This window comes from Cydia amplana, chromosome Z (assembly GCF_948474715.1).
Source record: "Cydia amplana chromosome Z, ilCydAmpl1.1, whole genome shotgun sequence".
NCBI lineage: Eukaryota > Metazoa > Arthropoda > Insecta > Lepidoptera > Tortricidae > Cydia > Cydia amplana.
Genome location: NC_086096.1, coordinates 35,744,755 through 35,757,295, shown reverse-complemented (window position 1 = coordinate 35,757,295; position 12,541 = coordinate 35,744,755). Strand labels below are relative to the sequence as shown.

Sequence of the window (12,541 nt, the reverse complement as noted above, 5' to 3'; positions counted from 1 at the left end):
GTGACACATTATCATTAAATATCTGGGAGACCGAGCTTTGCTCGGGAAACATATAAAAACTCAAAAATGCGCGTTTTCCCAGAGATAAAACCTAGCTAGATCGATTTTTCACTCCTGAAGCCGCCCATATAGCAAATTTCATCGAAATCGTTAGAGCCGTTCCCGAGATCCCCGAAATATATTTACATATAAATATATAAACATATACATAAATATATATGCAAGAATTGCTCGTTTAAAGGTATTAGATAGATATCATTATGCGTTGATTATTTTTATCGTCTCAACGTGTTTTGCCCACAAATATGAACGCAGCATACGGGCAAAAGATGACATTGCTCATTAGTGTATTCACCCATTCTTTTCCCTCAGGTCGTCCCAGCCAAAGCCAAGATCACAGACATGGTGGCCGTCCGCCACTGGTGCGGCGGCGGCGGCGAGCAGAAGAGCACCCTCATACTTCTCTGCGAAGACGGCAGTTTACGCATGTATGCGGCAAGCCCAGAGCACACGGGCTTCTGGCTGTCGCCTACGATACAGCCGACACACGCGCCGAGGCGCAAGCCGAGGGCGCTCACGCATACTAAAGGGAAGGCTCAGCAGGTAACATTGAATAATTTTACGGTTTAGACTCACTTGTTTTAAGTCACTCGCGCCATGTTTCGGAGAGGCTAGGTCTCCTTTTTCAAGCACTAACAGTGCGAGCAGCGTTCACGACGGCCGTGTATCGCCTACTGCGGCGTTAGTATGTCTCACAACAGCTTAAATTCGCTCAGCAGAAGTTATCTATAACACTTTTTGTACACATAGCGCGTTGTGCTTTTCCGTGACCAGCTGAGACGTCGGATTTTAAGGTAAAAACAATAAAACTATATCGCGGTAGACCCGTTTGTGTAATTAAATATAGGCAAGTTATCTATTAAAAAGTGGATTAATGAAACTAGAGATAATATGGGTCGTGCCGCGACGGGGTGCGAAACGACCGCGTATCAATATAGGCCAATCTCTCGCAACTGGTTCTTTAGCGAAGACCAAAGGCGCCAGGGATTTAGTTGCCGATAATTAATGATTTGCAATTTGTCAACATCTAGAAAAGTGGTTACAATTCAGTGTAGTGTTTTTAAAAAATAGTTGATGTTCAAAATTTCACACTCATTGTTTTTTCGGAAGGAAACAATCTTTTTAAGCTAAACAGCAGTACAGCTATTGCAACATACATCTAGCTACATGAACTTAATGTAAACAAGTAACCGTCAAACATATTTTTTGACACACATTTTTATTGCCGGCTGTACTTTACATGTCTATCAAGTACGTCTCGAGACCTTTCAAATGAGCCTAAACTCAATGTGTTTATGTCTTCCCATCGAAGAGTTCCTTTGGCTACCTTCCGACTGCACCATCAGATCAGCTCCATGTTAGCATATTATTGCATTGTCATTGGAAATATGGAAGTATGCGAAATTTCTGCTTAATGAGGCTTGGATGTGGTTCAAATAAGTTACAAGATTTCATGCACCGTGGATATACGCAGTGAAGCTAAATAAAAGTGTGTGATTATAAATACTTTATAAACTGTTTTGTTTTAGGCGGCCTCATCAAAGTCCAACTCCAACGGGTCCCCGCAGTTTCCCATCGATTTCTTCGAGCACTGCGTTGCCATGTCCGATGTCGAGTTCGGAGGCAAGGATCTCCTGCAGGTCTACAACACAGCTCAGATCAAGCACAGGCTGAATACTACTGGTAAACAAAAACATACCTTATGATGTAGGACATATGTTAGAGTTTTGTTTGGCAATGGGAGCTTGATGAAATTATTGCCTCCATATACCTCAAGTCCAAGCCGCAGAATGTTTCTACTGAGCCTGAGGGCTCATTTAGAGGGCGCGCGAACTCGTATACAGTTTTAGTTACATTGCGGACCATTGAGGTTAGATCAATTCAGCCGACCGATCAAACGACGCAATGTAATCAAACTCGCATGCGGGTTCTCGCCCCGTCTAATATCTTATACAAAATCGTATGATTTATGTCAAGGCTTTATGTGAAAAAAGCGCTGGTGCCCTAGCGGTAAGCTCTTATCGCACGCTCGTGCGACTTCCAATCCGGAGGTCGCGGGTTCAAACCCCGGATCGTACCAACGAGTTTTTCGGAACTTATGCACGAAATATCATTTGGTATTTACCAGTCGCTTTTCGGTGAAGGGAAACATCGTGAGAAAACCGGACTAATTCCAATAAGGTCTTAGTTGACCCTCTGGGTTGGAAGGTCAGATGGCAGTCGCTTTCGTAAAAAACTAGTGCCTACGCCAATTCCTGGGATTAGTTGCCAAGCGAACCCCAGGCTCCCATGAGCCGTGGCTGCGAGGAAGATGATGATGATGATGATGATTTGTGTACAAAAAGTTGAAATTTTTATTTTACAAGTGTGTGATTACACAGGATTGTACGTGGTCTCCACCAAGATGACTGGATTCTCCGTTGAAGTGATAAACTCTGATCCGAACATGGTCATTTGCGGTATAAGAGTTTTACTCGGCAGCCAAGATGTCGCCAGGACACCCACTTATATTGAGGTATGGTATATGAACATATTAGGCTTAAAAGAAAATTTCTTTGCGAGAGAAAGATATTTTTTAAAAAGTTGTAGTATGTTTCCTGGAAAATAGCTTGCAAACCTCTAGTCGGAAAACTACCTTGTTTGTTTTTGTGGGTTATTCCCACTAGTTACCACCAAGTTGTTATCAGTGGTAACTACAGGGAATTTTTTTCCCACCTTTTACCACTGGTACTGGCCCAGTAGTTACCACCAAAATTTTGTTAGAGTTAAATACTAATAACAACAGTACAAAATACTAATAGAACATTAACTCAGGTCCTCGGCCGCACCATCCCAACGGTAGTCCTCCGCAACCGCTGGTTCGACATACCCTTCACCCGCGAGGAGTCCCTCCAGTCCGACAAGAAGATCGTCATCAACTTCGGCCCCTCGCAGGACCCCGACGGCATCTCCATGGTGGACTCCGTCAAGGTGTACGGGAAGAATAAGGAGCAGTTCGGCTGGCCCGAGGAGAATGAAGACCCGTCGTCGTGCCCGTCTTCCAGCAAGACAACACAGGTATGTGTTGTGTGAAAATGAACCTATAGATAACGTAACGGTACAAATTTAGGCGGGGTCATAAAGAAATGACAACGGTGGTAATCAATTTCGAGTCGCAAGACCCGCAGTTCATCTGGACTTATTTTGCCCGTTGTCTAGTAAGACTACAAAGGTATGTGTAGATATAGGTTCTGTAACCTATTTACCTAGGGTGTAAGTTTCGCGTCGGCGATAGGCTATGTCCAAAGCTTGTGGCGAGGGAAATAGAAATGACGCCAACGTATGACGTGGTGAAAATATGAACTCTCGTGGGATGACGTCGCTTCATACTATTTGGCAACTGCCAACTGTAAATAAACAATACATCCCATACCCACTAACGCGGCCCCACAGTCATACACGGAGGGAATAGGAAACTTAGCTAAAACTTCAGGGCGAACACAAACCAGCAGCAAGTTCAATATTGAATTTAAACTGTTGTGAGACATACTATAGCACTACTATTACTAGCACTACTATACTAGTCACTCGCGCGACATTTCGGAGAGTCTCCTTTCTCAAGCACTGTCAGTCGCAGTCGCATGTCGCGCGAGTGACATAAAACAAGTGAGTCTAAACCGTAAAATGATTCAAAGTTTAATATTATGTTACAGTTGGCCAAGTAATACTTACTATCCAAAACAAATATCTGATGATCACGATTTTCAGACATGAATTAGCGACTAATGCTGGAAAAATATCAATTTGTTGATTGAACAGGAAGCCGAAGGCACCGCAGGCGCATGGAAGCCCAGCTCCCTCGAGCGCCTCGCGTGCGCCGCTCTCGAGGCGCTCGAGCTCGGCGCCGGCGCGCCCGTGTCGGCGCTCGCCGCCGCCGGCGCAGAGGGTGGCGCCGAGGCGGCGCGGAAGCTGCTCTGCGCGCCGGCCAGCGCCCACCTGCACGCGAGAGCACAGTGCCTGCTGCGGGCCGTGCACCACCAGCACTACCACCAGTACAAGGTATATTGGCTCCTTGACAACTGTATGGCATATTTACAAGAAACTTGCCCAACAAAACACTTTGAAAATGTAGAGAATTTGCTCTAGCTGCATTTTTGTTACGGTTCTCTCACAGCAGACCATAAACTAGATTCTTACAGTTTGTCCAGATACCAATTTTATTTATATTTGCCAAAGATTAACCAATAATTTCAACGTTTTACTGCACAAGGAATAATAAAGCTGCTCCTGACAGCCTTGTGAAATTATCAGTATAAGTGAAAAAGAGCGAACATTTCCGTTACGTCAAATTACGTGAAAATTTACCACACAGCGATTTTTGTTACTCAGAAGAGAGAGAGAGAGACAGAATTGTACACAGGACCATGAAATTTTCACAGGACCAAGCAATCCTGAACTACGTATGCTCATCGCTACGAGACCTGCGCGCGACCTGCGACCCTCGCAACATCGACCCCGAAGCGTTCTTCCGTCTCGTGCTACTAGCGAGAGGGGTAGCTGTCACTCGCCCCGCGCATCTCGTCAAATACAGCGCGCCTACACCGCAGCGGCCGGCTGACGGTGAGAAATACAATACATCCAACAAAAATGTACACCCAGTTACGTATAGATTTCGAGTTTATATGAGGTTTTATAACGTGGCATAAGATTGAGTCCTCATCAACGCGGGTGCTTCTGCTCAGCAATAGTCACGTATTCGTCTTCATTTGGGAGCGATGGGATTCTAATACCTTACAGTACCTGTCAGAATCAGATGTCTTCATGCAGGGTTGGCGCCGTTCTACTATAGTGTCTTATTCTACTATTATACAGCTGCGATTACCATATTTTAAACTGACCTTATTCTGCACAGGGGACTGGACAGCCCTCTGGAAGGACTCTGACGAGAGCAAAGACCCTCACGTGATAGCGCTGCTCGCCAGCGTGCTGTGGCGGCTGGCGGCGTGCCGCGGCGCCGCGGGCGGCCCGCCCGGCGTGCTGAGCTACGGGCTGCGGCACGTGGAGCACACGCTGCACGCGCTCGCGGACATCGTGCACGCGTTCCAGCTGCACGCGGAGCCCTGCTGCGTGAGTACATTAGCATAGAAAAATATACTAACAATAGAGTGCTCACTCCATACATCAGTTTTGGTATCAAAAAGACTATTATTTTCGTAATCGACATCTAGCATCGAGTAGCGGAACTATCAGAACCGATACTTGATACTAGATGTCTCGTGAGTAGCGACTCACGAAAATGGCGTTGAACAACAATTTACAACTAATATTAAAGCAGAAGGAGAGAGTTCCGGCTAATCCGGTTATATTATTAGCTGAAAATTGTTGAGCATTAGACTTTTGGGTCGGTGCAACATCTATTGTCAAGTAGCAGTACTGATAATTCCGCTACCCGATGCTAGATGTCGACTATGAAAATAATAGTCTTTTTGATACCAAAACTGATGTTTGGAGTGAGCACTCTATGTATTTTTTTCTCTATTACATTAGCAATAAAGTCTTGGTGTTTGGTTACACATTGCCACATTTCTAGAGGACATAACGTTGTAGCACGCAGTGCAGTACGCTGTGCGTAGCGTCGACCAAAGACAAATACATAAGGATTTGCTTTCCAGTCCGCGTCACGTCAGACGCAGTGTCTGAATGCTTCGTATCAAAATATACTGAGATGGTCTCTAGTGATGATATCGACAGCGTCTGCATGCAATGCGCTGTAAACGGACGCTTTACCCTTGTATATTTTCGATCAATATATGCTATACAATGGCCGCGTTATCAAAAGTTTGCATAATTTAGTGACTGATGACACACAGGAGTTTGTTAGTAAGTTTTTTTTACCTTTCACAGGTTGACTTCGGCAATCAAATCTACCTGTCTCTCCTGCTAGCTGAAGACCAGAACATCAGCTTCGGCGCCAAGGCGGCCATAATGAGGGTCCTCCGCCCTAGGGTCAAGAGGCGACGAGTGTACATACCTTCACCACCTAACACTCCGGGTGAGATGTTTGTTTACATTGTAAATGAGATTAATAAAGATTTGTCATGCTACTTCAGTCAACCTCAGTATTTTTTGTACCGGGACTGACTGAAATAGCAAAATACGTTTGTACGTTTCCGTGAAAATACGATGGAAAATAATTATGCACTACATCTGTAGTTATTGATTATTTTCTTGTGCAAAAAATGTACTTTTAAATCGCCGCAGAGGCTTTCTAAGGATGCAATCATAAATTATAGTTGGTCCTAATACGGAGACCTAATGCAGTACTTAGTTAGTATTTGCTTATGGCCGCTGGCTGGCAGTTGCCTTTACGCAGTGTAAAAATATGATGCTTAGACGTAAGTCATAAAGTAGCCAACAGACTGTCGCACCGCACCGTGAAATTGGAGCGTCGCACCCATAAGTGAGAGCGAAAAAGAGATATATGTTTCTCACTCTCACTTATGGGTGCGACGCTCCAAGGTCACGGTGCGGTGCGATAGTCTGATAGCTACATAACACTCATCGGTTTAACAGGAGTCGGCCCATCCAGCTCAACAGTAGCGAACGTCGCCCACGCGTCCTCCACCGTGGTCGAGGCCATAGTGTCCGCCGTGGAGATGTCCCAAGCTGAACACGAGCAGAACCAATACGTGGACGTGGAAGTGGACGACTCGTTGGAGCCTATGGTGCTGCTGGCGCCTGACGGAGGTAAAGCTTTGGATTCCTCCGAAAACGGTGCCGTCATATTACGGCCGCTATATAGCGTTGACTGACGTCACTAGAACGTTGTCTATGTAAACAAGATGGCGCGGTTTCCTAGACGGCGTTACGTTACGTTGATTGTCAACGTAACGTAAGATGACGGCCGTCATGACCTTGTCGATAGTTTCGTGAACGTTTTATTAGATAGCGGTGACGCCATTTTGAATAAATGACACGAGATTTGAATAAATGATTCCGTACTACGATTATTTTCCTCTTTTGATGATATTTCATCCTCCAAGTAAATTATAGATGATCAAGCAAATCTTGTCAGTAGGAAAAGGCCCGAAATTCAAATTTTATATGGGACGTTATCCCATCGCGCCTACATTTTTCAAATTTGCCGCTTTGACCTTGGTGGATGACGGTGTGTTATGACGCCGTGGTACTTTCCACATGTCGCCACCGTAAAGACGGCCGTCTTTTGCTGCCGCTATATGACGGCCGTCATATGACGGCACCGTTTTCGGAGGAATCCAAAGCTTAAGACTTAGTTAAGGTCACCACACAATAGGTACACTTTCACCGTGGTCGAGGCCATAGTGTCCGCCGTGGACATGTCCCAAGCTGAACACGAGCAGAACCAATACATGGACGTGGACGACTCGTTGGAGCCTATGGTGCTGCTGGCACCTGATGGAGGTAAGACTTAGTTAAGGTCACCACACAATAGGGACACTTTCACCGTGGTCGAGGCCATAGTGTCCGCCGTGGAGATGTCCCAAGCTGAACACGAGCAGAACCAATACATGGACGTGGACGACTCGTTGGAGCCGATGGTGCTGCTGGCGCCTGACGGAGGTAAGACAGTTAAGGTCACCACACAATAGGCACTCTTTCACCGTGGTCGAGGCCATAGTGTCCGCCGTGGAGATGTCCCAAGCTGAACACGAGCAGAACCAATACATGGACGTGGACGACTCGTTGGAGCCGATGGTGCTGCTGGCGCCTGACGGAGGTAAGACAGTTAAGGTCACCACACAATAGGCACTCTTTCACCGTGGTCGAGGCCATAGTGTCCGCCGTGGAGATGTCCCAAGCTGAACACGAGCAGAACCAATACATGGACGTGGACGACTCGTTGGAGCCGATGGTGCTGCTGGCGCCTGACGGAGGTAAGACAGTTAAGGTCACCACACAATAGGCACTCTTTCACCGTGGTCGAGGCCATAGTGTCCGCCGTGGAGATGTCCCAAGCTGAACACGAGCAGAACCAATACATGGACGTGGACGACTCGTTGGAGCCGATGGTGCTGCTTGCGCCTGACGGAGGTAAGACAGTTAAGGTCACCACACAATAGGCACTCTTTCACCATGGTCGAGTTTATTATTTTAAATTGCGTATATATTTCATCAGATTTCATGTGCATAAGGTCCTTTTCATCAGATGGAAAGCCACATAATAATATAGTCTGTTGATCACCGAGAAAATGTTGGATTTCGCCTAGATAGGCACTTTGCTAGTTTAGAATCATAGAGTGCATAATATATATCTGCGTAGGTACGCAGTTTACTATAGATAAAGCTTAGAGTAAAGGTTTACTGTAAGCTTTATCTATAGTAAACTGTTTGTTTTTACCAGGCCTAGACGCCCTCCTCGACATACCGCCCGACGCCGACGACGAGACGATGGTGGAGCTGGCCATAGCGCTCTCGCTGCAAGAGCAGCCGCGCCGCGCGCCCCCCGCACCCTCCGCGCCTCCCCCGCCCGCGCCCGGCTTCAGCGACGCCACCGCCTCCCCGCCGGGGTACGTACCTTTGCTACATATTATATGGCGCCTATAATACGGTCACATCCCAAAAAAACAACTTTTCCAGAAATCACGTATCAAAGTTCTGACAGTTGGTGCACTCTGCTTCTGTCAAGGTCTGTTAGAGCGTTATTCTACCTGTCCAATTTCTGTGTCTAATGTGTATTTGCGTCTCTCATTTTGCTTAGTGAGAGAGTCAGACGCAATGCGCATTGGATCAAGAAATTGGACACCAACCTTACCCTTTGGCCTAAATCTAAAACTTTATATTAATATACAAAACGTACCTACATTTTTTTAGATGTATCGAACAAGGAAGGCTGTTTGCTTGAGATACTCGTATTGTCACTGTATCTTCACCCATTTTAAAACGTCATTTGGAGGTAAAATGTGCTGCGGTATTCTCATAAGACGCACATTGAATGCCGGAAACCCGCTCAGCGGGTTCTCTATTCGTAGTCGCTTTCCTCTACAAAACGGGAAAACACTGGGAGCGGCTACGAGCGAAGCGCTACGAAAACGACGGCAGTGAATCCGTTAATCAAGACCACATCACATAGCGAGCCTTTAGGGATGATGACACATGTTGAATTTTATAACAAAATCCAGTAAAATAGATACAAAATGAGCAATTTATCACAATATTTAAAAAAATATGGAAATAATACAAAAGTACAGCACTTGAACGTTTCAAAATTTAAGTTTTTTTTTTAACTTTCAAAAACGAAATAAGTAAGGATACCATTTGATTCCTCACATTTTATCCAAAAAAAGATTGTATAGCAACTATATACAAAAACGCAATATTTCACCGACAAAAATGCAATTTTCTTGTTTTGTTCATACTTCAAGATGCGATCTCAGTGACCTTGACGTCACGTTCACATAGCGATTTGTTAGTGAAGTACGTCTGTCGGACTTTGACAATCATTTCTGACTTTTGTATTGCTTTAATGCAATGGGTCCCATATAGACATTTGATCCTAAAAACAAACCTGATTGATTGATACCATAAATGAAGATTTGTCATCTAGCCTATTGTACCGGTATTAAAACAGATCTGATGACGAGGGCAGCACCGCAGCCACTGACGGCAGCACGCTCCGCACTTCCCCCGCAGAAGCGCCCGGCTCCGCGGGCTCCGAGAGCGGCGGCTCGGGCGCCGACAGCATCGGCGGCGTGTCCGGCCGTAGCAGCGCTTACGGTAACATCTTGATCTACTATTGATGCAATACGCTGCATACAGCCACAATAGTACATTACATACGGAGGTGAATTCGTGAACGCTCCAGACCGCAGGTCTTTGTGGCCCGAACCGAAGGTGTTTTAATAATATTTACGAAATACTGCCCGTGGTTTGTCTAAAGTTTTACGTCTTGCCTTGGCCTGCGGGCTCAGCACGGTTCCATTTTTATCTACTATCACTATGCCCGTCACTTTCGCACTTACATACTTGTTAGAACGTGACAGGCATGGTGACAAACGATAAAAATGCGACCGTGTTACTAGGGCAGGAAGTGAGATTTTCTCCTCGCGTAGGTGACGTAAAATAAATAACAGTACTACCGTACAGAAAGGAAACTTCCTACAAAACCGAAGTTTGACAGCGGTTCAAGGTCGAAGCATGATGTCCCTTTCTAAATTGCACTATCCCTTTCGGCTATTTATATAGTTAACATTAAAGAATTTGACTTCCGTGACATTTCTTGTCACAGTGACAGTCAAAATGGAAGTCGTTAGGGATTTGATTATTATAAACAGAGAGCGAAACTCTGGTGCCGGTGACGTTATTATGACGTTAAGTCGCATATAGGATGTTTTTTTAAAACAACACTTCAATAGTGGTTTTGGCCGAATACCGAATACCGATTATTCGGCCCCTCTCACGGCCGAATACCGAATATTCGGCGATCGAATATTCGGCATGACATGCGAATATTTTGAGTCACAATTATTATGAAAACTGATCACTAACAAATCTCAACGTTAGATGACGTTAGCTAAGATATATTTTTGTTTAACAGCATTAATGAATAGAGTCAAACAAAACAGACTCATGATTAAAATAAAATGTTTTTTAATCAACAAGTGGTCAAAAAAGGGTCTTCCTATTTAACAATTTTCCAAGAAGACATTCTAAATATACCTACTTTAAGTTTTTAGTTATTTTCATTGTGCAATTTTTCTTTTTAAGTATGTGCAACAGATATTCGGTATTCGGCCGAATAGTAGGCAACATTCGGCCGAATATTCGGCAAAGTGGCCGAATAGGCCGAATATTCGTGGCATCTCTAATAACAACACTCTGTATTTAGCTTGACGTCATACGTCTGTCATTGGCACCAAAGTTTCGCTCTCTGATTATCAATGTAATAGGAAGACGGCAAAATGTCTAGAACTTTACAGAATCGATTCACAAATTAATAGCGACGGCTACAGAACGTGCACTCCCATATAAAAACCAGGTTTAAAATATTTAGGGAATGGTACAAGTATAATTAAAATGTTCTAGGGGACGTAATGTCCACGCCTTCTGCGGGCGCGGTCGCGTCGACAAACGTCATCGTGGCCACTTCTATAACAGGCTAGTACTATCTGACACGGCTAACTGATCTTATACCTTATTGCATTGAAATAAGGTTAGCAATCGCTCGCCACTGAGGCCGTGCATTTATACATACTAACCGCAAACCAAACTGATGACTGGGGTCATATTACTATCTCGTTCACTCTTGCTACAAATATGCTATAGTAGACGCCAAAGCCCCCGCCCCTTTTACTACCTGCTTGTAGGGATGTGGTATTTATAATAATAATTGGTTATGTTAGTTTTGAACTCATTGTATTCCAAAATATGCTAATAATTTATAACTGTAATAAATACCATGAAAAGAAATAACATAATTACACATCGGTAACTCGTGGCATTTAAGTAGCACTTAAAATATTAGTGATGAGCACACATCGGTAACTAGTGGCACTTAGGTAGCACTTGACAGTTTCTAACAGACTAGTGATGTGACGATGTTCTTCCTATACGAGTCGAGAAATAGAAACGACTAAAAAAAGGAATGAATTAAACTAATCTTTTAAGTGCTACCTAAATGCCACGAGTTACCGATGTGTAAACATAATAAATATCAATGAATGAAAACTTAAACAATAAACTTAATTTACATAGTTACAGTTATAACGAAACATTTTACGGCCCCGGTTGTCAGCTTGGTTTGCGGATAGTTAACAACTGTGGTCCCACATATCACAGATTAAACTTATACCTTATTGCAATGTAGTAAGGTTCAATAAAGGTCAGTTAAGTTTGGTGTTAGTACTACAGTCCCACTAGCCATGTCACGCTTCATATGCCGCAGTATACGTATCTAAAGTAAAGACGATAAGCACAAATCATTTCTTACATTGACCCGCGTGTTCCTATATGTATCGCACGCGCGTAATGATATTGCTGTCCCGCCTATGATGGTGGCGGTCAATACCACTGTGCGAGCGGGACAGCAACAAAATTATGCGCGTGCGATAGAGATAGGAACAGGCGGATCAATGCACAAAATTCTTCATGCTTAACATCCGTACTTTAGTCTGTGTGACGACATTTAATGCTAAACGTTCATATAATAAACATGCCTCATTGTTTGACTCACTCTAGCTCGTATTAATGTCATATAAATTTTATTAATTAAAGGTAACCACATACTCAAGAAGAAGCATATGTATGCAACACCTTAAAATGTAATATTTCATTGTATAGTTTGTAGCTTTCTGGTAGAGCCCGACGGTTAATCCTATTGTCTATTGTTAAGTAAAACCGCACGTGCTACTTACCTGCAAAAAAGGGTCTTAATTATTCTATTTGGCACCTGAGCTCGGGCTAGTCCAACGCTCAAAAAACCAGTGTAGGTGCGCTCTCCGATAACGCGCCTTTGTTACGCATC

At 44.2% G+C, this 12,541-nt stretch overlaps 1 protein-coding gene across 1 annotated transcript in view; it reads left to right on the top strand.

Annotated features, from left to right (window-relative positions):
- Positions 1–12,541, top strand: part of LOC134660695 (protein purity of essence) — a 130,281-nt gene that overhangs the window by 58,194 nt on the left and 59,546 nt on the right. The window contains exons 44-56 of the mRNA XM_063516475.1: positions 373–603; positions 1,590–1,743; positions 2,442–2,575; positions 2,875–3,117; positions 3,859–4,098; positions 4,479–4,659; positions 4,952–5,166; positions 5,944–6,091; positions 6,613–6,786; positions 7,360–7,482; positions 8,423–8,588; positions 9,650–9,795; positions 11,104–11,175. Of these exons, the coding sequence (XP_063372545.1) occupies positions 373–603; positions 1,590–1,743; positions 2,442–2,575; positions 2,875–3,117; positions 3,859–4,098; positions 4,479–4,659; positions 4,952–5,166; positions 5,944–6,091; positions 6,613–6,786; positions 7,360–7,482; positions 8,423–8,588; positions 9,650–9,795; positions 11,104–11,175 (2,227 nt within the window). The remainder of the gene's footprint in view (positions 1–372; positions 604–1,589; positions 1,744–2,441; positions 2,576–2,874; positions 3,118–3,858; positions 4,099–4,478; positions 4,660–4,951; positions 5,167–5,943; positions 6,092–6,612; positions 6,787–7,359; positions 7,483–8,422; positions 8,589–9,649; positions 9,796–11,103; positions 11,176–12,541) is intronic.